At 27.8% G+C, this 25,572-nt stretch overlaps 3 protein-coding genes across 3 annotated transcripts in view; all 3 read right to left on the bottom strand.

The window, feature by feature from the left end:
• Window positions 1-711: 711 nt before the first annotated feature.
• On the bottom strand, window positions 712-4,728 carry LOC111630904 (pancreatic triacylglycerol lipase-like). Its single transcript, XM_023375064.1, has 8 exons — window positions 4,620-4,728; window positions 3,078-3,532; window positions 2,725-2,956; window positions 2,422-2,646; window positions 2,116-2,340; window positions 1,351-1,465; window positions 1,000-1,176; window positions 712-928 (listed from the first exon to the last, which is right to left on the bottom strand). The coding sequence occupies exons 1-8, from the start codon at window positions 4,648-4,650 to the stop codon at window positions 712-714; spliced, it is 1,677 nt and encodes a 558-aa protein (XP_023230832.1). The 5' UTR covers window positions 4,651-4,728.
• Window positions 4,729-8,918: 4,190 nt separating this feature from the next.
• On the bottom strand, window positions 8,919-12,937 carry LOC111630905 (pancreatic triacylglycerol lipase-like). The gene is made up of 8 exons (XM_023375065.1): window positions 12,829-12,937; window positions 11,285-11,739; window positions 10,932-11,163; window positions 10,629-10,853; window positions 10,323-10,547; window positions 9,558-9,672; window positions 9,207-9,383; window positions 8,919-9,135 (listed from the first exon to the last, which is right to left on the bottom strand). The coding sequence occupies exons 1-8, from the start codon at window positions 12,857-12,859 to the stop codon at window positions 8,919-8,921; spliced, it is 1,677 nt and encodes a 558-aa protein (XP_023230833.1). The 5' UTR covers window positions 12,860-12,937.
• A 2,437-nt stretch (window positions 12,938-15,374) lies between these two features.
• LOC111630906 (tRNA pseudouridine(38/39) synthase-like) overlaps window positions 15,375-25,572 on the bottom strand; it is a 33,101-nt gene continuing 22,903 nt past the window's right edge. The window contains exon 12 of the mRNA XM_023375066.1: window positions 15,375-15,445. Within this exon, the coding sequence (XP_023230834.1) occupies window positions 15,375-15,445 (71 nt within the window). The remainder of the gene's footprint in view (window positions 15,446-25,572) is intronic.

A 25,572-nucleotide genomic window follows, 5' to 3' on the forward strand; every position in this document is an offset into this window, starting at 1 on the left:
AGAAACTCAAATTTGAAATTTGCCTAATGAAAATTCTATAAAATTGCCTTTGGCAAATAATTGTGCTAAATGTTAAAGACATTTTAATCTTTAACGAAGTTTCACTTCAGGTAAATAGTACGCTATAGATATTGTCGCCTCGATTTTACAGCAGAGGTCCCCAAAGTGGTCGATAAGGCATTTTCGGGGATCAATGAAAGACCCTTCACTGTAAATAAATATGAAAACGGTCTATGGATTAATACTGACTCACCAGGTTTATTTATTTATTATTAACTGTGTTATCAAAAAAAAGAAGAGGGATGTCGAGGAATCCTTGAAGGGATCGACAGTCAAAAAAGCTTTGGGGCCCCTGCTTTACAGTATAGAAAGTACTTACATCACAGAAATTTCATTAAGTTTTATCATGAGTATTTTCTACAATGTAAGTCCTCTGTAATAAATATTATCATATATACAAACGTTTTTAATTTTATCGGTGATAATAAATAAAGATTTTTATAAAAATAAATCTTATGATGTGTTGTAATATAATTTTCCTATATTATTCCTATCTTTCGATAAGCCTCAAACACAAACTATAGACTACATATTTTTTCATTTATGCTTAATATATACTACCTTTAACCTACTACATTGCAAAACTATGTAAATATGCATCTGTATCACCACATTTTCTAATTAGTTTCTCATTCATGGGATATATAAAAATCATAATTTTTGCCATTCTCCATTTTCGTCCAGCATAAACTTCCATAAAACGGTTGGTGGTCTCGGATGAGGACTTACAACTGCATCGCTTACAACTTCCCAGATCAATCTGGCTGTTCTTTCCAAAGGAGGTTTCAATTGACAGTCATCCATTGTCAGTGGCAATGTTTTTGATTCACCATCTTTGATAATTGTGCTGAGTCCACAATAAGAATATCTAGAAAAAAGAAAGGAAGGATAAATTCAGTAGCAAAAATTTAATTCTAGATTAATTTATTCACAACTTACTTCTGTCCATAACTGTCATGAATCAATATTTTGTCTAACATCCACTCGTCTAATCCGTTATATATCCATCCTCGATACTTCGTATATTTAATTGTAAATTGAGTTAAATTGCGTATTTTCGGATGCGCTACTATCAATCCTTGTATCACTTGGGTATCCGTTATTTCTTGGGATTCGCTAAGATTATGTAAATCTTTAAAATTACTTGCTATCGATCGAAATAAAAGAAATGAATTTTGAATATCAAAGAAGTTTTTTCCTATTGCGTTTAATAAAAACCAGAAATAATAGCCATAAAAAATGAATAATGGCATAGTTGATTCTGATGTGAAAAATGAAGAGGTTACTTACTGAGATAGAACAAAAGTTTCATTGCTGCTGTCTTTAGAAATTAAAGTAATTTCAAACTTTCCCCACGTTTTGCCTTGTCCTTGACTATTCATCATAGATACTTTATATTGATTGGCTGAAAGTTATAAATTTTTAACTACATTATATATACATTACATATAATAGTGACTTATAATTCTATACCTTTTATAATATAGTAAATTTTATTTTCTTTAAATTATATATAGTTTATTATAATGCATATGACAAACCAACAGAAAATGTTTTTGATAAAATGTAAACTTTAATGAATTGCCAAATACTAAAGCATAACATTTTGTCTATTAAATACTGAAAAATAGTTCAGTATTTAATAGGCGATTTTCTAATATTAGAAAATCGTTCAACAATTTCATTTTCAAAATATAACGTTATAATTATAACAAGTTGTTGCGAAAATGCTATCTATACTGCTTAGACTATTTATAACCTTATTATAAGCATAATGGAGAATACAAATGTTTAACCTAACTACTTTTTATGTCGTTCTAATCTGTTATAAATGAGTTTTTCTATTCTGGAAATGGTCAGATATTTAACTGAAGACTTTTTTAATTAGAAAGTTTTATAAAATTTACTAGTTTAAATTAATTATAGTTTCCAGATTCAAAATTCTATATTCATCTATAAGATTGAAAAATCTAGAAATTTATTTCTACTGTATATGAAAAAAACGCCGATAAATAATGTATATAAAGCAAAATTAGAATTTTGCTATTCACTTACCACAAAATGGTTCAGTTTCTCTAGTTACAAGGTAAAATTTTCCTCTTCCTTTTGCATGATATCCCATTTGTCCACATCCATCACCGGAACAAGGGATGCATTGACCCGAAATAAATTTTTCGAAGCTTTCACAGTTAAATGCGGTAAAAATACACCCAGGAAGTATGGAATCGATGAAGAAACGGAAAGCTCTTCTGTGATTACATAAACTTTGCCAATTTCCATCTACAAATATTTATACAAAAGTTATAAAGAAATTACATTTCATATTGCAAAATTTAACGTAATTATTTGTCATAAACATACAGAAAATATCAGATATGGCTCCAATAAAGATGTTATTGCAACCGACTTGTATTCTTCCGCCGTTTGGGTAGAAATCTGCATGCCCCATTGGTTCGAAAGAACCAAGACCGCCTTTCAAGAAACTATTTCCATTGGAGTGAATTACATCTATGTAATCTGCATCGGATGGATCTAGTCTCACCTTTGCACTATACCCTTCAAACAGGGGTGAAGCAGGATCTAACCCTAGAATAAAACTTAATTTAAAACTTCTGAAAAATGTCTTTAATTATATCAAATTCTCATATGTTTTTGGAAGTGTACCAGTGATCCTCTTGAGATGCTTCAACTCTCTTCCTGCGAATCCTGCAACGTGAGCTCCCAAAGAGAATCCGATTAGGTGATAGTCTTGATTCGTTGTGCCTCTTTCGTAATTAATCATCTTGATGAGTAATGCAATTTCTTTGCCGACCAACTGACAATTAGCTGCTGCTTGAACGTAGTTTGGAAGGGCACATCCTTTCTCCCAATCGACCACGATGACATTTACATCTTCCTGTGGATGTAGCATGTTTACCATCAGCTTTCCTCTTAATAAACATGTAAGGAAACAGGATATCTCGATAAAAACGATTTAATTGTAATTTATTACTAATTACAACTACGAATTAACTTACAACAAACAGGAGAGCTTCGGTCATCTGTTTCACCCAAGCTCTTCTCGAACTGCTACCAAATCCATGTATAATTATCTTAATAGGGTTACTTCCGTTGAAATGAGAAAAATATAAAGAAGAACTGTCATTATAGTGAAGTAAGTCACCTTCTATGGCATTTTTTCGAGTATGGAGTATAAATTTCGTGCCAACGACGTCAGGTGAAGCAGGCAAAGTATTTAAATAATCAAACGCGCCGTCATCTTGAAAGCATCCAACTTTACTATAACAAACTCGTCCTTCTGATCTTCTTTGAATATGATGATGAGGTCTTTGTGCCTTTTTTTTCTTCATCTCCCGCCATCTAGCTAGTGAGGTGAAGATCGCTTTCCAAACTTCATAATCGCTTGGCTCGTCATCGTCCAAATTTTTAAACAGAGGATATTGGTAGAAAGATAACGTTGTGTAAACAGTAGCTATAATAATAATAATTTAAAAAATTAGATAATCAGGATCCACGCCGTTTTGGTTCGCTCTAATTTTTCTTTCAGACCCGAATGCTTATTGATGAGTGATGGCACCAAAACTCATTTAATAAGAAAGCATTATAGAAAGATAAAAGAATACGTTTCGAACTGATAACTCTTTCGCACTTGATATTGTGCTTTGTTATCAATCAATGACCGTTTGACCTAGAAGAATTCCATCTTTTCTCAAAATCTGATAACCCGACCCACCCAACTATCTGGGTCAATAATTTTAAAAATAATAATTACAACACCAGTTTGAAGAGTCGAGTTCCTTTTTTTTTCAATGTTAATATTTTCTATGCAAATTTATAGTTGGATATTACTAATCATTTTGTGGGAATTAATTGGAACAGGATGTTACATACTCAGACCTGTTTAGTGCGTCATAAAATTTTAAAAAATTTGGGTTACTTTAGGAATAACTTCAAACTGACCTTGTTAATCTCGATAATAATTTATTATTATTACAAATTAAGATAATTCTCATTTAACTTTTGTACATTTATCTAATGAACAAAGTTTAAAATAGAATCAATAAAGCGGTTCCAAATCAAGATGATAATGAAAAGATTATTTTTCTTTCCGGTAAGGAATAAAGATAGAATATAAATAAACCATGTACTTTCCCTATAATGATTATAGAAGAGGAAAATGTAATTTTAGTTTCATTCATAATTCATCTGTTGAACCTTTTTACACCACCTTCAGTCACGGTCACAATCGCTTGACCTCACAAAAGATAAGATTAAGTGGTTCAGGGTCACTGACATTTGTTACAACACAGGTCACATTTCCACTTACACAGGTACTTTTACCTGACTTTATGGTCAATCTTTTATAACAGACTGACAACCGAGCGAAATAAATAAATTCTTATATAAACAAGACCATCACGAATACATCCAATACCATCCAATGGTGTATATATTTTAAAACAAATTGCTTTTTAACTTAAAAAAACGCTAATTAAATCTTCTTAAAAATCTAATTTTTGTATAAGATTAAAATAATTAAAAAAAAAAAAAACACTTACCTGATAATAATACCAAACGTAAATATAGCATTATTTGGGAATGAGATCTTTACATATATTTTATGTCACGCAAATAAAATATATGATTTCGCCTTATTTAAGGTCCATTATAAGTGATGCGATGTACAGTACCATGTGCTCGCTATTGATGCTTCTATAGCAATAAAGAGAAGTGCTGTCTTTGTAGCGCGCAGGTCATTCTGACAGGAAACAGGAAGCGACTTTTTTCCCCTCCTCCTCCAATTGCTTCTAGCCATTTTATTCACGTGATCGGAAGTACGGGAACATCATCTGTTCAGCAGATTATACGGACCATAGAAAAAAAAAGCGACTATTCGGCTTAGTACGATTTAAAAAATTGTATTTGCATTTAAATAATTTTGTTTATTATGTACGGTACTTTGCGGGTTCCGGATCTATCAGTCGAAACGGGATTTAAAAAAGGGTACATAAAAAAGTGCATATTACCGAGTTTTTCATACGAAAAGATGTGATTTATATATCTAAAATTAAGATCGATAACATAAGGATATGTTAAAATGTCCATAGATTACATGTTAAAATGCGGATCTCAGCAAATTAATTATACTTTTTTTTTATTTTTGCTTTATTTATGAACTCGAAGATATTATTTTAAATTAAATTAACCGAAAAATTAATTCTGAATTGGCGTATTTAAAAAGGATATAAGTATAGCTTAAAGCTGAAAAATTTAACTTTTCCATATTTTTGTGAATGCAGTAGCGCATTATAGTTTCATGGGGCCCGGGCAAATTTGAATTAGGGGGCCCCATGTATAGTATTGACTTCAGGAATTTTTCTTCGGGGAAATAGTTTCTTATAAAGACTGTTTTGGGGCCATTTTTGCCCATATGATAACGCGCCACTATTTAAATGTCAAGTTTTTTGACTTTTAATATCTCAACATAAACATCGAGAAAACGGAGTTTTTGCTTCATTTCTAATCCCTCTTCGTTCTTACCACATATTAGATAATGCTTAATCAATTGCTTAATCGTTTCGATATAATATTTAGACGATAAAATAATGATGCAATTTTCCTTGATTGCTTACCTCTTAAATAAACAAATAAAAATGTAATCGCTTACCGTGTCAAATGCACGTTTATAAAATATCTAATACAAAAAAATAAATTCTAGAATTTTTCTCATACATTAAGAGGAAGTTAATTTTTTTTTTCTGTAAAGTTTATCCAGATAAGGTCATTGATGAATTTAAAATGTATATTGTTTTGTTGAAAGCTCGGTCATGAATTTTACCCGAGGATAAATTGTTTTGTGTGTGATTATAGACTATATATGGAGTAAATGCACTAGCCATTTAGTAAGAGGGAAAAAAAGGCAGTGAAGTAAAATTGTAAAAGCAAATTGGTTCGGTTGACTTGTTAACCTTAAGCTAAACATAAGTCCGGAAGTACTGTTTTTGGATTTTACTGGCTTAATAATTACAGTTCATCTTGATCCATCAAAACTCTATTATAAAAATTTCACAGTTTATGATGGATATATTATATGTTATACATATATTTTTTGTTAATAGTTTCCTTCGGGATATTAATTTTAGCAACATTTTGACTATAAATAAAATTTTTATCGTTAATTCCAAGAACTTGATAATATATATAGGCTAGGTACTTTATATGAATTCAGACTTATCCATGTTCAAAGGGCATAAAAAAAAAAGAAGTAATTTTAGATAGTTTTTGAAGTACTGTATTTAATTTTAAAATATTCACAATCAGAAATATTTTTATAAATATTTAACTTGTATTTTTGAATGTAATCCATTATTTAACAATTCGAATTGCTTATATTAATTTTATCAGAGTTCCATCAATAATAACTATGATCTCAAGGACAAATTATAACTTTTTGCTTTAGTGCATTGCATAATCTTAAAAAAATATATTAAATCATTAAAAAACTAACTTTATAAATTTTGCACTTATTTACAATTTGGGTTTAAAAAGAATTCTTAAACATATTTAATAAATTAACAAACATTTTAATCAATATTCTGTAGTTTTCATAAAATGAAAATGCAATATATTATGCATGCAAACTATGTTATAAAGGTCATACACTTCAAGATGTCCAATAAAAAGTGAAAAATTAGCTTACTTTACAACGTTATTTTTATTAGGAGGATAAATGTAACTAGTAACTTATATTGTATAGAATATATTAATAAAATGAGGCAGATATTTTGCCTGAAACAATTTCAATATATAATAAATTATTTATTNATAGCCTAAATATTGAACTAAAAATTGATTTTTAAAATGTATGTATAAAATGATTGATTCTTAATTTAAAAGAATGATTTCGTATTCACAAAGAGAAGGAAATTTTATGTTAATTTATGGAATTTAATGCGCTTTTATTGCTGTGATAAGATCACAGCATTTCTTATTGAATTTGTTTACTTATGTAAGTGTAAAATCCTCGTACTGCCATCTGTTGTGTAACAGAAACATTAAATATGGAGTTTTAAATCATAAAAATGTTTATTTGTTAGCAAAAAATATATATAAAATAATGTTTAATATATTCATAATAAAAATAATGCTAACTGGACATAAAATCTACGATAGATTATCTAACTGTTAATCATGTAGCCTATCATTATTGTAATCTTTTAGAAATAAATATTGCAGTGTAATAATATTGATGCACCTCTTTAGTTACAATTTATGTTATACTAATAAGAAAATATATATTTATACTATAAAATTACTTATAAATATTGTAAGAATTACTTTTAATACTTGCAAGGATAATCTTTAAATATTGTGTAAGTGATTTTACTTGTTTCGCCACAGGAATATTAAAAACAAAACGAAATTAATAATGGGCCAGATGACCATGATATATTCTTCGACTGTTATGAAATCCGGATTTGAATCTGATTTCTCGTGAGTTCAATTATAGGTTGAGGTATCGTTCCCTATCATTCATTCACTCCGATGACCTCCTACTACAGGTCAGACTTGACAATAATAGAGAAAATTGAGGCCGTTAATATAAATAAGCGTTGTATATTTATGCTAAACATTATAAATCTATATTGAAAATGATAGAAATATTATATTAAATATGTGAAAATTCTTAAATTCTTATATAAACAAGACCATCACGAATACATCCAATACCATCCAATGGTGTATATATTTTAAAACAAATTGCTTTTTAACTTAAAAAAACGCTAATTAAATCTTCTTAAAAATCTAATTTTTGTATAAGATTAAAATAATTAAAAAAAAAAAAAACACTTACCCTATATGGAGTTAAGTAGANTCTTTAATTAATAATTTAATTACATTTAAATGAATGAAGTACGAAGGAATGTTTAAAAGAAACATTACCGGAATAATATAAACAATATGAGTGCAAGAGTTAAGTGTAAAAGATATATTTTACAAATATATTTTTTATAGTTATGTAACTATAAGGAAATAACACATTGTGATAAAATACATTTTATCTCGAAACTATGAACAAGTTTTAAATGCAATAATTAGAGTCCTTTACTTCTATTAAATTAATTCGTGTAGGACTGTTTCTTTGAAGAAACTCAAATTTGAAATTTGCCTAATGAAAATTCTATAAAATTGCCTTTGGCAAATAATTGTGCTAAATGTTAAAGACATTTTAATCTTTAACGAAGTTTCACTTCAGGTAAATAGTACGCTATAGATATTGTCGCCTCGATTTTACAGCAGAGGTCCCCAAAGTGGTCGATAAGGCATTTTCGGGGATCAATGAAAGACCCTTCACTGTAAATAAATATGAAAACGGTCTATGGATTAATACTGACTCACCAGGTTTATTTATTTATTATTAACTGTGTTATCAAAAAAAAGAAGAGGGATGTCGAGGAATCCTTGAAGGGATCGACAGTCAAAAAAGCTTTGGGGCCCCTGCTTTACAGTATAGAAAGTACTTACATCACAGAAATTTCATTAAGTTTTATCATGAGTATTTTCTACAATGTAAGTCCTCTGTAATAAATATTATCATATATACAAACGTTTTTAATTTTATCGGTGATAATAAATAAAGATTTTTATAAAAATAAATCTTATGATGTGTTGTAATATAATTTTCCTATATTATTCCTATCTTTCGATAAGCCTCAAACACAAACTATAGACTACATATTTTTTCATTTATGCTTAATATATACTACCTTTAACCTACTACATTGCAAAACTATGTAAATATGCATCTGTATCACCACATTTTCTAATTAGTTTCTCATTCATGGGATATATAAAAATCATAATTTTTGCCATTCTCCATTTTCGTCCAGCATAAACTTCCATAAAACGGTTGGTGGTCTCGGATGAGGACTTACAACTGCATCGCTTACAACTTCCCAGATCAATCTGGCTGTTCTTTCCAAAGGAGGTTTCAATTGACAGTCATCCATTGTCAGTGGCAATGTTTTTGATTCACCATCTTTGATAATTGTGCTGAGTCCACAATAAGAATATCTAGAAAAAAGAAAGGAAGGATAAATTCAGTAGCAAAAATTTAATTCTAGATTAATTTATTCACAACTTACTTCTGTCCATAACTGTCATGAATCAATATTTTGTCTAACATCCACTCGTCTAATCCGTTATATATCCATCCTCGATACTTCGTATATTTAATTGTAAATTGAGTTAAATTGCGTATTTTCGGATGCGCTACTATCAATCCTTGTATCACTTGGGTATCCGTTATTTCTTGGGATTCGCTAAGATTATGTAAATCTTTAAAATTACTTGCTATCGATCGAAATAAAAGAAATGAATTTTGAATATCAAAGAAGTTTTTTCCTATTGCGTTTAATAAAAACCAGAAATAATAGCCATAAAAAATGAATAATGGCATAGTTGATTCTGATGTGAAAAATGAAGAGGTTACTTACTGAGATAGAACAAAAGTTTCATTGCTGCTGTCTTTAGAAATTAAAGTAATTTCAAACTTTCCCCACGTTTTGCCTTGTCCTTGACTATTCATCATAGATACTTTATATTGATTGGCTGAAAGTTATAAATTTTTAACTACATTATATATACATTACATATAATAGTGACTTATAATTCTATACCTTTTATAATATAGTAAATTTTATTTTCTTTAAATTATATATAGTTTATTATAATGCATATGACAAACCAACAGAAAATGTTTTTGATAAAATGTAAACTTTAATGAATTGCCAAATACTAAAGCATAACATTTTGTCTATTAAATACTGAAAAATAGTTCAGTATTTAATAGGCGATTTTCTAATATTAGAAAATCGTTCAACAATTTCATTTTCAAAATATAACGTTATAATTATAACAAGTTGTTGCGAAAATGCTATCTATACTGCTTAGACTATTTATAACCTTATTATAAGCATAATGGAGAATACAAATGTTTAACCTAACTACTTTTTATGTCGTTCTAATCTGTTATAAATGAGTTTTTCTATTCTGGAAATGGTCAGATATTTAACTGAAGACTTTTTTAATTAGAAAGTTTTATAAAATTTACTAGTTTAAATTAATTATAGTTTCCAGATTCAAAATTCTATATTCATCTATAAGATTGAAAAATCTAGAAATTTATTTCTACTGTATATGAAAAAAACGCCGATAAATAATGTATATAAAGCAAAATTAGAATTTTGCTATTCACTTACCACAAAATGGTTCAGTTTCTCTAGTTACAAGGTAAAATTTTCCTCTTCCTTTTGCATGATATCCCATTTGTCCACATCCATCACCGGAACAAGGGATGCATTGACCCGAAATAAATTTTTCGAAGCTTTCACAGTTAAATGCGGTAAAAATACACCCAGGAAGTATGGAATCGATGAAGAAACGGAAAGCTCTTCTGTGATTACATAAACTTTGCCAATTTCCATCTACAAATATTTATACAAAAGTTATAAAGAAATTACATTTCATATTGCAAAATTTAACGTAATTATTTGTCATAAACATACAGAAAATATCAGATATGGCTCCAATAAAGATGTTATTGCAACCGACTTGTATTCTTCCGCCGTTTGGGTAGAAATCTGCATGCCCCATTGGTTCGAAAGAACCAAGACCGCCTTTCAAGAAACTATTTCCATTGGAGTGAATTACATCTATGTAATCTGCATCGGATGGATCTAGTCTCACCTTTGCACTATACCCTTCAAACAGGGGTGAAGCAGGATCTAACCCTAGAATAAAACTTAATTTAAAACTTCTGAAAAATGTCTTTAATTATATCAAATTCTCATATGTTTTTGGAAGTGTACCAGTGATCCTCTTGAGATGCTTCAACTCTCTTCCTGCGAATCCTGCAACGTGAGCTCCCAAAGAGAATCCGATTAGGTGATAGTCTTGATTCGTTGTGCCTCTTTCGTAATTAATCATCTTGATGAGTAATGCAATTTCCTTGCCGACCAACTGACAATTAGCTGCTGCTTGAACGTAGTTTGGAAGGGCACATCCTTTCTCCCAATCGACCACGATGACATTTACATCTTCCTGTGGATGTAGCATGTTTACCATCAGCTTTCCTCTTAATAAACATGTAAGGAAACAGGATATCTCGATAAAAACGATTTAATTGTAATTTATTACTAATTACAACTACGAATTAACTTACAACAAACAGGAGAGCTTCGGTCATCTGTTTCACCCAAGCTCTTCTCGAACTGCTACCAAATCCATGTATAATTATCTTAATAGGGTTACTTCCGTTGAAATGAGAAAAATATAAAGAAGAACTGTCATTATAGTGAAGTAAGTCACCTTCTATGGCATTTTTTCGAGTATGGAGTATAAATTTCGTGCCAACGACGTCAGGTGAAGCAGGCAAAGTATTTAAATAATCAAACGCGCCGTCATCTTGAAAGCATCCAACTTTACTATAACAAACTCGTCCTTCTGATCTTCTTTGAATATGATGATGAGGTCTTTGTGCCTTTTTTTTCTTCATCTCCCGCCATCTAGCTAGTGAGGTGAAGATCGCTTTCCAAACTTCATAATCGCTTGGCTCGTCATCGTCCAAATTTTTAAACAGAGGATATTGGTAGAAAGATAACGTTGTGTAAACAGTAGCTATAATAATAATAATTTAAAAAATTAGATAATCAGGATCCACGCCGTTTTGGTTCGCTCTAATTTTTCTTTCAGACCCGAATGCTTATTGATGAGTGATGGCACCAAAACTCATTTAATAAGAAAGCATTATAGAAAGATAAAAGAATACGTTTCGAACTGATAACTCTTTCGCACTTGATATTGTGCTTTGTTATCAATCAATGACCGTTTGACCTAGAAGAATTCCATCTTTTCTCAAAATCTGATAACCCGACCCACCCAACTATCTGGGTCAATAATTTTAAAAATAATAATTACAACACCAGTTTGAAGAGTCGAGTTCCTTTTTTTTTTTCAATGTTAATATTTTCTATGCAAATTTATAGTTGGATATTACTAATCATTTTGTGGGAATTAATTGGAACAGGATGTTACATACTCAGACCTGTTTAGTGCGTCATAAAATTTTAAAAAATTTGGGTTACTTTAGGAATAACTTCAAACTGACCTTGTTAATCTCGATAATAATTTATTATTATTACAAATTAAGATAATTCTCATTTAACTTTTGTACATTTATCTAATGAACAAAGTTTAAAATAGAATCAATAAAGCGGTTCCAAATCAAGATGATAATGAAAAGATTATTTTTCTTTCCGGTAAGGAATAAAGATAGAATATAAATAAACCATGTACTTTCCCTATAATGATTATAGAAGAGGAAAATGTAATTTTAGTTTCATTCATAATTCATCTGTTGAACCTTTTTACACCACCTTCAGTCACGGTCACAATCGCTTGACCTCACAAAAGATAAGATTAAGTGGTTCAGGGTCACTGACATTTGTTACAACACAGGTCACATTTCCACTTACACAGGTACTTTTACCTGACTTTATGGTCAATCTTTTATAACAGACTGACAACCGAGCGAAATAAATAAATTCTTATATAAACAAGACCATCACGAATACATCCAATACCATCCAATGGTGTATATATTTTAAAACAAATTGCTTTTTAACTTAAAAAAAACGCTAATCAAATCTTCTTAAAAATCTAATTTTTGTATAAGATTAAAATAATTAAAAAAAAAAAAACACTTACCTGATAATAATACCAAACGTAAATATAGCATTATTTGGGAATGAGATCTTTACATATATTTTATGTCACGCAAATAAAATATATGATTTCGCCTTATTTAAGGTCCATTATAAGTGATGCGATGTACAGTACCATGTGCTCGCTATTGATGCTTCTATAGCAATAAAGAGAAGTGCTGTCTTTGTAGCGCGCAGGTCATTCTGACAGGAAACAGGAAGCGACTTTTTTCCCCTCCTCCTCCAATTGCTTCTAGCCATTTTATTCACGTGATCGGAAGTACGGGAACATCATCTGTTCAGCAGATTATACGGACCATAGAAAAAAAAAGCGACTATTCGGCTTAGTACGATTTAAAAAATTGTATTTGCATTTAAATAATTTTGTTTATTATGTACGGTACTTTGCGGGTTCCGGATCTATCAGTCGAAACGGGATTTAAAAAAGGGTACATAAAAAAGTGCATATTACCGAGTTTTTCATACGAAAAGATGTGATTTATATATCTAAAATTAAGATCGATAACATAAGGATATGTTAAAATGTCCATAGATTACATGTTAAAATGCGGATCTCAGCAAATTAATTATACTTTTTTTTTTTATTTTTGCTTTATTTATGAACTCGAAGATATTATTTTAAATTAAATTAACCGAAAAATTAATTCTGAATTGGCGTATTTAAAAAGGATATAAGTATAGCTTAAAGCTGAAAAATTTAACTTTTCCATATTTTTGTGAATGCAGTAGCGCATTATAGTTTCATGGGGCCCGGGCAAATTTGAATTAGGGGGCCCCATGTATAGTATTGACTTCAGGAATTTTTCTTCGGGGAAATAGTTTCTTATAAAGACTGTTTTGGGGCCATTTTTGCCCATATGATAACGCGCCACTATTTAAATGTCAAGTTTTTTGACTTTTAATATCTCAACATAAACATCGAGAAAACGGAGTTTTTGCTTCATTTCTAATCCCTCTTCGTTCTTACCACATATTAGATAATGCTTAATCAATTGCTTAATCGTTTCGATATAATATTTAGACGATAAAATAATGATGTAATTTTCCTTGATTGCTTACCTCTTAAATAAACAAATAAAAATGTAATCGCTTACCGTGTCAAATGCACGTTTATAAAATATCTAATACAAAAAAATAAATTCTAGAATTTTTCTCATACATTAAGAGGAAGTTAATTTTTTTTTTCTGTAAAGTTTATCCAGATAAGGTCATTGATGAATTTAAAATGTATATTGTTTTGTTGAAAGCTCGGTCATGAATTTTACCCGAGGATAAATTGTTTTGTGTGTGATTATAGACTATATATGGAGTAAATGCACTAGCCATTTAGTAAGAGGGAAAAAAAGGCAGTGAAGTAAAATTGTAAAAGCAAATTGGTTCGGTTGACTTGTTAACCTTAAGCTAAACATAAGTCCGGAAGTACTGTTTTTGGATTTTACTGGCTTAATAATTACAGTTCATCTTGATCCATCAAAACTCTATTATAAAAATTTCACAGTTTATGATGGATATATTATATGTTATACATATATTTTTTGTTAATAGTTTCTTTCGGGATATTAATTTTAGCAACATTTTGACTATAAATAAAATTTTTATCGTTAATTCCAAGAACTTGATAATATATATAGGCTAGGTACTTTATATGAATTCAGACTTATCCATGTTCAAAGGGCATTAAAAAAAAAGAAGTAATTTTAGATAGTTTTTGAAGTACTGTATTTAATTTTAAAATATTCACAATCAGAAATATTTTTATAAATATTTAACTTGTATTTTTGAATGTAATCCATTATTTAACAATTCGAATTGCTTATATTAATTTTATCAGAGTTCCATCAATAATAACTATGATCTCAAGGACAAATTATAACTTTTTGCTTTAGTGCATTGCATAATCTTAAAAAAATATATTAAATCATTAAAAAACTAACTTTATAAATTTTGCACTTATTTACAATTTGGGTTTAAAAAGAATTCTTAAACATATTTAATAAATTAACAAACATTTTAATCAATATTCTGTAGTTTTCATAAAATGAAAATGCAATATATTATGCATGCAAACTATGTTATAAAGGTCATACACTTCAAGATGTCCAATAAAAAGTGAAAAATTAGCTTACTTTACAACGTTATTTTTATTAGGAGGATAAATGTAACTAGTAACTTATATTGTATAGAATATATTAATAAAATGAGGCAGATATTTTGCCTGAAACAATTTCAATATATAATAAATTATTTATTTTTTTATATTTTTAATATTAAATCTAATTTTCATAATTTTTCTAAACTTAAATTGTTATACGAAATCCCCAAATTTCAGATAAACTTTTTTTTTTCTTTATAACATTTTACAAAGTATATAAGGTTTTCATCTTAAGATGTTTTAAAATTCCAGATATTGAACATAAACATATTAAATTTGTTTATAATTAAAAAAAATATACAACAGAAACTGTTTATCTAAGTAAATATTTTAATACACATAGATACATTGTAAATAAATTTAATAAACTAATAAAATTATGTGCCTTGTAGAGCTTCACGTATTTTCTTCTTTTTATTCATCTTTTCAAGTTTTACTTCAAGTGTTTCTACAATAATAATAATTAAAGAAATTAATAAAAAAAATCTACAAATCTATAAAACTTTACTTGATATATTTTAAAATATTACATTGTTACTTATTAACAGAAATAAATGATTAGTTTTATTTACAATTATAAAAAAATATTTACCATAAATATAATTACTGTATTAATAATAATAAATAATTATATAATTAAACTATTTTCTTTCTCTATTTAAATTCTTATAGTAAGAATCTTTCATGAGTTCTTTATATCAAAAATAAAATAGTAATATTTTATAAATAACTTAAACCATTTAAGATCTGCATATCCATATTAATTCATTACTATTTTTCTTCTTTAATTCTATCCACAGTTATAATCTTCATATTATTACTTCCTACTTTTATATTAGTTCTGTCATATGTATAAGTGCTATATTTTATCTTCTATTTTATTTTATTTATTTACCTTTCTCAAATTGTCACTTAAAAACAATTTTTTCCATTATCGACTTTTAAAGATATTTATCTATTTTATCTAAATACAAGAACTCTTTCTTACTCTTTCTTTCTTTCTCTAAAAAAATACCTTCTTCAATTACAAATTAATCTTTAAATATTAAAAATACCTTCCTTAGAATAAATTTATTGAAAAATGTTTATTAAATGATTAGTCAAAATATATGTGAAAAATCTATGCAACAAGTCATTACATCTTGCAACAATTAGTTCATAACATTTTATATACTTATTTGCAAACTCTTAGGTTTTAAATTAATAAATAGGTTTATAAAAGAAGATTTATTTAGATTTATTAATTTCAATTAACTTTTATTTTAAATCTATTTTTAGATTAACTATAAAACATACATAATGTAATAAATAATCCATAACACTGATTCTCTTAGTGACTTCTAGATGAAAACAGTACTCTTTCATATATGTATATAAGAATAAGTATTTATTGATTGTAGTTTATAAGAAGTAATTTATTAGTTTAAATCCTTATAAGGTAATTGCTTAATAATACACAGAGATTGCTTAAAAAAGAAAAATTTGAGTTTGTAAATGCATAATATGATTATGTTAATAATTAAATAAAAACCAAAATCTCTTCTTCATTTAATATTCCAAATGCAGGTAGATATATTGCTACAAAAATCATTGTATTCTCATCAAGTATAGTAGATTAAACATTGTCTTTCTTAATTTTACTAAAAGCATTGAATTTAAAGATGGGAAAAACTAGTTGAACAATACCAAACTATTGACTCATAAAAAGCTAGGCCATAGACTACCAGTTAATTGAACTGGTTTATAACTATCAAGTTTTCAAAGCAGTTGAGTCAATACATTAACTGAAATTATTGTACAGTTTACACTCTTTACTAACAATTTTCATGACATTTCTAATTACCATATTCAAATTCTAACATCAATATTATTTAGATACCAGTGAATAATGTGAATCTGTAAAATTTCCATTGAAGAGAAAATATAATATATTCTTATGTAATCTGCTGATTATAATATTACATGTTAGGCTAGTACAATGTCCAATGTAATCACTAACTGGTTTGTGATAAAGAGCAAAACAATGGACACTCTTCTAATTTTATGAGAATTGTAAATAGACCTAGTTCAAATTTTCTTGGAGATCAAATCAATGTATAAGTTAAAAGTTTATTCAAAATTTATGAAATTTTTACATTATTTTCAAAACTTATTCCAATACATTAAAAATATTAATTCTAATGAAACATGTCTTATAAATTATATAAATAACAGTTTAGAAATATAACTAATAACTAAATTTTAAAATCATATTTTGCAAAATTTTGTTTTCATACTATTAACTTGCAAAGAATTTAATTAATTTGGAATTTTTTTACAGTTAATAATTCTTTAATAATTAGAAGAAATGGAGATTCAAATAAAAAATAAAAAATTATTAATACTTTTTCGAATTTTTAAAAAATTTACTTAATAGAATGTTACATAAATAAATTGATAAGATCTCTCTCAATGCTTGATGTTTATATGAGAACTTCCTGCTGTAAATTAACAATAATATTGTTTTATTTAGTGTTTTCAAATATATTGTGAAACTAACAATTTGTGGAAAACAGTTTAATGTATTTTTTTCTTTTTCTTCTTCTCCAGGAGAATCCAGACTAATCTGTTCCTTCTTTTATCACATAACTTAAACATCAACCTCTCCATCCAGTTATAATTCCAGTGCAAATTTTCTTTATTTTTTGTTAGGTAATTTAGATCAAGCTGATCTCTATTTTTGACACAAAAAAGTTTTCCTTTTTCAGACTAATTTATAAAATTTAAAATATTTTAAAATAGAAATTTGAAAATTTTCTTTATTTAAAAATATGTAATTTTAATTACATACTTTAACGTTTTGTATCTAAAGGAATATTTAATATTTATGTATTGTTTCTAGAATTCATTGAATTCTTTTGAAGTGTAAGAATTCAAGATAAATAAAAAAAAGCTTTAACATGCTTTCTCTGATGACAAAATGCAACATATTTTTATGCATTTTAATAACTTAATAATAAATATAGTAAATAAATATTTTTGAATAACAGTTTCTCAAATTTTCCGTTTTTATTCCAGTTATTAAAGAAAAATGTAATAATTACTCAAAGTTTATATAAAATGTCATTAGACATTGATTGCTATGCTTATGTAACTACTATAATTTCTAATTTTTCTTGTGTTTTCACAAGAAAAATTCTTATACCATATTTAAAAATAAATCTTTATTTATTGAAGAAAAATAATTAATTTGCAAAGAATTTTATAATAAGATCAAATTACCCTATACAGCCTAACAGCTAGTTACTTGATGAATTAACAGATAATTTCCATCAGCATATTCCATCACAAAAATATATAATATTTAACAGTTATGTAGTTTGAGAGGATCATATATGTTTACATGTTTGTCTTCATCCTTGCATCATCATTTTCTGTTAATAAATTTCTTCTTTTAATAATTAGTAAATTTGCCATTAAATTTGATATTGTATCTTTGATAGATGTGTAACTGAAAATGGAAACTTCTTTGAAATGAAATGTAAACACAAGCATAATGTTTCTACTTGTTGCCATTTTGTCATGACAAAATGGCTCATAATAAGGATTCACCAAGAAAAGTTCATCATTCCAGACTATTTTATGGTTGATGTAGACATTTTCAGAAAAAATGTTCAAGATAAAATTATCTCAATTTTTGCATTTAATTTGAATCTAAATTAAAAAATACCATGTTCCATTTAAAAAATTTAACTTTCAACCTGGATAAACCATTTTCGGCCAGTATCGGAAGTTGAAAATATCACCATTCGATAGAGCGTATCTGATTTAATTACAAAATATTTAGAATTTTTGATGAAGTTCACTTCCCTTCACTTTGAAGGGATCTGGGTCAACCTGTATCATTAGATACCATTAGATAAAAATGTGATCATGATATAGTAGCAGAAAAAAAAGCTTGTGAAATGAATCCAGGACTTATTATATTACTCAAACTGTTCTTATTTTTTGGACAAAATGTTAAATAAGGGTCTGGATTAGATAGATTTTAATAATTTAAAGATAATTTTTCACTAAGAAACATTTATTAGAAAAGTTTGTTTGATGGAAATCCTGGAATTTCATAAACATTCCTTAGATTTTCATGCAAATGTAAGTTTCTGTGAGAATTTTTCAGGCAAGTTACATTTAACTAATGTTCTATTATTATACAGGATATACATATAAGTTTGACAGTACAGTTTTTATTTCGGTATCAAAGGATGTTTCAAATCATCTATAATACCGGTACAAAATAAAAAAAAAAAAAAAAATGATGGAACATACTTCATTGGTAAATGTCTAATAAATAAATAAAGGCTATGTAATTCATTATTTTGAAAGCCAAACATCTGATTCATTAACTACGTAATTGTGTGATCGAAGACTAAGTCTACTGCTTGCACATAGTTTATGACAATGTTTTTCGTGGTCCTTTATCAAACATTTTAAAACCGGTCTACTGATGACTTTAATATTATCTTTATCAGGCTTTTAGTAAAAATCTTTACATTATTTTAAGTCATAGAAAAAATATTTTTTCTCTACAATAATTCCCACTTCCAATTTTCATTTGAATTAATTTTTCTTTTCGGAGGAACTTTTTCAGTTGAAAGACAATCCATATGAATAACTGAAATCTTAGACCAAAAAAAAAGTTGTTTTATGGTCAAGGAAGAAACAATCCTAATATCCAGTTGTCGGTTTTGAAGTTATTTATAATATAACATAGGCATAGAACAAAATTATTATACAGGATGTTAAATAAAAAGCATTCAGCATTTATAAGGTAGATGGTATGCATCATACTGAATAAAAAACGCAATCGTTTCCAAAATATTATTAACAATTTTGTATGTTAGTATCATGACTGATTTATTGGATTCTACATGTCATGTGCAATGTCAAATGATAGGATAATTTTGCCAAGTTTTTACCTTGTCCATATTACAAAAGTGTTCCATGTTTCCTCCTACTAAAATCCATGGAGGCTTGTCATCTTAGAGTCGTAAATTTTCAAAAATTTCAGATTTTTGTCAATTTGTCTCAAAAATGGATGCGTTTTTCCTTTTTTTTACTCAGTATGATAAAGTGTACTATCAACCATATAAATTCTGAATGTGTTTATTTTAACACCCTGTATACTTACAGTGACCATATTTTTTGGGGGAAAATAAAGGACATATCGAAGAAAATCAAAAAATACCTTATAAAATTCATAAGTTTATAACATTTATTACGAAAATAGTAGCATACAACAATGCATACATTAAAATTTTAAACAATCTGAATTATTACACATACACACATTGTAAAAATTTAAATAACATTAATTTTGATACTTTTCAGTAGAATTATTTTTTTTATAGCGCCGTTTCACGCTTTAAAGTCATAAAATTCCATACAGTTCATTTGAAAGTTGTATTTGATGGAAATACATGCTTCTAATGTGCTTACTTTTAAATCAGTTTTTTCATTCGTCCACATATTATTCACCAATGAAAATATTCGTTCAACGGGGGCATTAGATCCAGGGAGACAAAGAAAATTCTACGATTTTACAAATGTTTTTGAAAACAATTTCTTTTGCTGTAAAATGTTCAAAAATCTCAATCCACCTTTGATGGCAGGGCTGGTTATTCTGTCACCATTCGTCGATCTTTTCGTTTGTGACATATTTTTTTACACATGAAACTTCATCAAATAATTCACCGTCGAGTATATTTACGGACCAATGATTCGAAATAAAGATATAGCTTTCCTCTACTTTCGCCCACAAAGGGATTTCGCATAATGTGACCCATTCAAACACCTCTATTTCAATAAAAAACATGTCCCAATTATTTAGATAATCTATGCACGTTTGATAAAATGTGTACACAGCATCATTGAATTTTTTGGCTTGTATATTTTCTGATTTTTCTAATGCTAAGACCACTTTTCTAATAACAATAGGAAGAAACCCCTCATTTTTTCTTTCAACTAACTTTAGCTTTAATTAACAAGTGTATCATCCACCAACTAGAGAGTTAAAAAACTATCACAAAAATCCCCATAAGAGTGTCCACCCCCTGGTACTGTCAGTGGGCCGTTTGGTTGGAGACACACTGCACTACTGCGCTCTATGTAGCAATGCAACACAGATCGTGATGGCGTACACAAAACTAACTTGTTCAATATATTATTAAAAATTTTTTTAAACTTTGCGTCAACTTTACAAAATAAAGGACAAAATGCCTATTTTAGAAAATAAATAAAGCTAAAGGAGAGAGCAGTGAAATAAAGGACTGTCCTCTTAAATAAAGGACGTATGGTCACTGTATGTATACTGCACTGTATACCATAAATAAGTAGATGTAGGCTAAGCTTATCAGGTCAAGCTTATCAATGGAAAGCAGTTTGTAAAATGTGCAAAAGCAATAAACTTGAGTAAGCAATTTTAATTAATCAAATTTCATCATTTATATAAAATATCGTCCTTCATGAAACAGGAGATCATCTGATGAGGAAACAATGCTTATTGTAGAAACACATTTCAGTATCGTCTCCTATGTGATATTATGTCGTCAATATTGTGGTATTATAATATATATTTCAAAATCTTATTAATTTTATATATAATAATCACCTAAGCCATATAAAACTGGCATTTGTTAATTATAATAATACTGTAATCTACTGATACTTAGATTTTGTTAAAAACACATGAAAGGATTCAGTTTAAACAGAACATCATACAAATATCTTTTCAGAATTTTATAAAATAAATGTTTAATTTTTTTTAATTTTAAAAATAACATTTTACACATTACTATGCTAATTAATTAAGTGAAACTAATATTTCTTGAAAATATAAAAGTTAAAAAAAATGAAAAATTTTACATTTTAACTGACTAACTGAAACAATTTATAGTAAACATGTAATTTTACCTAAAAGTTCAGACCTGTCTTGCAGGTTTTAACCAGAAAATTGGATGTTAATAATACAAAAGAACCATGAATAATCAGACTTTTGACCTTCCAAAAAATAATTCAGCTCAAAAGATGGTTTCAATAGATTATTTCACAGACAAGCAGCTAGTAGAAACTTCAATTATTTAGGATTTTATTGTCTCTTCTTGATACAGTTTATGTATAATATATAGCATGTAAAGCATATAACTGGTAAGTTATATTTAATTCAATATATGACAAGTTATATTTATAAAATATTAAACAGTAAATCACATTTTTATAATTTTAGTCATTTTGAAAATATATAATATAATACACATTATATTAATCATTATAAAAGAAAGAAAAAAAAATCTGAAAAATTCCCTGGAATTTTTCAACTTGTATCAAAACCAATTAGTTAAAAAGTATTAGTATCATTAATATTATTTAAAAGAATTTATCAAATTTATATTAGTAAAAGATTTTGTAAAATTATACAGAACTTCTTAAACTGGACTTTTATATATTCCAGATGACTAGAATCAGGGTCATGTGGTAGATTTTCTCAGTATGATGCAAGTCTTCGAAACGATACCCCTTAAATGCTGCCCCCTTACAGTGCTGCCTGATGCGGCTGCCTCTTTGTTATTCTAGTCATGGCACGGCCCTGACTAGAATAACAATTGAAGAAATTGAAAGTTTGAAATTCAAACCATGCAGTTCAATCTTTTATGACTTAATTAATCAAGGAAATAAAAATATAGTATTTTGATGTATATTCTTTCCAAGGTAATGTTCCTATAATGCCATATTAAGAAATTCATTTTTCGAAAAACATCAGTAGAATCAGAAATTAGTATAAATTATCGTTCTCTAAATTACACAGGCTACAAGATGGATAATTCATCTCACTATAATTGAGACAGAATCAAGTAAATTTCAAGTATTAATATTTTTTTAAAACAGACATTTTCATTTTAAAATAAAATTATCATCATCTTTTTTATCCAAAACAACTTACACAATATTAAAATCGATAAAATATATTTTGTTAATAAGTAAATAAGTAAATGGCAAATTTGCTTAAATAGTTTTGAATAATAAACAAAAAATCAATTTCTAGAAATACATACATATCAATTATATACTACCATGCTCTATGATGAAGCTCTGTCACATGTGTGATGTTAAAATGCAAACTTTGACTCTTAATATCTCCATAACCAATGAACTGAGTTGGATGAAATTTAAAATAGTGTCCACGATAAGAACCATGAATGTCTTAAATTTTGAATAAATTCTTTTGTTTTGGACTTACACAATCATCATTTTGATCCTAGATTTACAATGAGAGATACCAGTGACACCAATCTATGTAACAAACTAGAAGGAGTCTGCATGATAGCTTGTTCATGAGCTGACCACCTCCTATTTGCCCTTTTAAAGGCTTTATTTAAAAATATTGAGAATTTATAAAATAATAGCTTTTAAAATAATACTTTTTAAAATTTTAATGTATTATTGGTCAATTAGATATCATGTGATTGACAAGGCTATCCTATCACTTTTTGCATGATTATCAAATAAAAACAGAATTATCATGTGATTTCATGTTTTGTGAATACTTTTGATATATTAATTAATACAAGCCTAGTAATTTAAAAAATAGAGTATTTATAAAATAATAACACATTTTTTAAATTTTGGCATATTATTTGGTCAATCAGTTACTGCAAGCTACCATGTGACTGTCAGATGACTGTAAATTATCATGAAAACTATTATGAAGTTATTGATGACTGAAAAATATTTGAAAGCTCATAAAAAAAAAAAAAAACTGGTGAAATCATGTTGAAAAGTAAAACTTAGTGAAAACATTTAAAGGAAGGAAACTTTTAAATGTATCATAAGAATACTGGAAGCAGATTTGACAGTAAGACACAACATGTAAATGGAATGCACATTACACACACACTACAATTATAGGAAGTTTTGAATGAAGCAATGTTACCATGATCATAAATCAGGAAAACAAGCTTTTTCACAGAAAAAGGCTTCAAGCTTTATTTTGTGCCTTAAAATTGTTGCATCTACAATAATTTGGCCAAACATTAGAGCAGCTTTAAGCAATATTAGTGAAGGAACTTAAAGGTGCAAAGTAAAGCTCAAAGTCTTTTTTTGTAACAATGTTCATTTTCCTAATTTATTATCATGTTGAGTCTTATTGTCAAATCTGTTTCCAGTATTCTTATGCTGCAACTTTCAAAAGTTTGCTTTATTTAGATATTTTTGCTGATCTTTACTTTTCAATTTGGTTTCACCAGTTTTTTTTATCTGATAATTATAATTATAATTAAATATAATAATAAAAACATTATTATTATTATACTTTTATTGAAATGCCATTCATAAATAATGAAGAGCAAAGAACTTTTTATGACAGATTTTTCCCAATTAAAAGTAAATTTTTTAACTCTAACTCGTAAGTATAGAGTTAATAAGTTAATTTTTACTTATATCACATAGATAACTTTACTAAGCACATAGATTTCTTCTTAAGACTGTCAAAACATCTGCATTTTGACAGCCTTAAACTGTCTCATACTTTTTCTTTTGGAAATTACAATAAAAAATTCTTCATTATTAAACATTATAATAAATTACTTAGAATAAAAAAAGCCAGCATATTCAGACTTTTATCAGAAAGCCAGCATGAACATGAATATGCTGGCAGCATACATGCTAGCTTTCTGATAAAAGTTTTAATGTCTCTTAGAGTATTATTAGTTTTTAAATTCAAACTTACCTAACATTGGCATTATTATACAATGACATAATTTCAATAGTAACATGTTATACAGTAAAATACAATTCATATGGAATTCATCATATATATATATAATTAGCCTATTTTCTATAATAATATTACTTAAAGTATATTAAATTTCATATTATAACATGAGAGTGTGCTATCTAATTCATAATAAATTATTCAGTATCTTGGGAAAATATATTAGATATTCTTCCAATATTTTTTCTTTTGATAGATGCAGAGCCGTAACTAGGCAGGTGCAACAGGTGCACCCGCACAGGGCCCACTCAAAAGGAGGGCCCAAACTGCCGTTCACAAGAAATTATATTTTTAAATTTTAAATTTTTCCGCCTTTCTACAGCGGGGTTTGGCGATTACATTTCGCCTTACTTAGACTCTAGATGTCCGCTCACCGGTGTTCCCTACTGCGGCGACTTTTAAAGGGACGTAGTGAGGTAGCGGAGACCTCAGACAAATCAGCCAAAAGTAGCGAATTTTGATATTTTTTAATTTATTTTTTGAGAAATTTATGTTCATAGTTTTCAAATTTACAGATTTTTCTTTCCTTTATAGAGCTCTCTGGCAACTACTATTATTATTACGATATACAAAACTGTATTTCTAGATTTTTCTACAGTGTGCGGAGCTAGAAATCCGTTAAGGTAACGTTTTGTAACAAAAATAAATCTGTCCGAGGATTTTTTTAAAATTACTAAATTGAAAACGGTAACTCCCGAATAAAATCTTAGTCTCGAGGTTGTAAAAGGCGTGCAGAAATTCTGACATCATTTTTTGCTTTATAGTGGTAC

Source organism: Centruroides sculpturatus, unplaced genomic scaffold (genome assembly GCF_000671375.1).
Source record: "Centruroides sculpturatus isolate CEXI.00-Female unplaced genomic scaffold, Cexi_2.0 scaffold669, whole genome shotgun sequence".
NCBI lineage: Eukaryota > Metazoa > Arthropoda > Arachnida > Scorpiones > Buthidae > Centruroides > Centruroides sculpturatus.

Excerpts from the sequence above, each read along its gene's own strand:
- LOC111630905 (XM_023375065.1), bottom strand. The coding sequence starts at position 12,859 with ATGCTATATTTACGTTTGGTATTATTATCAG. Across the intron at positions 11,164-11,284 it reads CCGAAGCTCTCCTGTTTGTT|GAAGATGTAAATGTCATCGT; the intron begins GTAAGTTAATTC and ends CTACATCCACAG. Across the intron at positions 9,673-10,322 it reads AGAAACTGAACCATTTTGTG|CCAATCAATATAAAGTATCT; the intron begins GTAAGTGAATAG and ends TATAACTTTCAG.
- LOC111630904 (XM_023375064.1), bottom strand. The coding sequence starts at position 4,650 with ATGCTATATTTACGTTTGGTATTATTATCAG. Across the intron at positions 2,647-2,724 it reads GCATCTCAAGAGGATCACTG|GGTTAGATCCTGCTTCACCC; the intron begins GTACACTTCCAA and ends GTTTTATTCTAG. Across the intron at positions 1,177-1,350 it reads GAAACTTTTGTTCTATCTCA|CGAATCCCAAGAAATAACGG; the intron begins GTAAGTAACCTC and ends ACATAATCTTAG.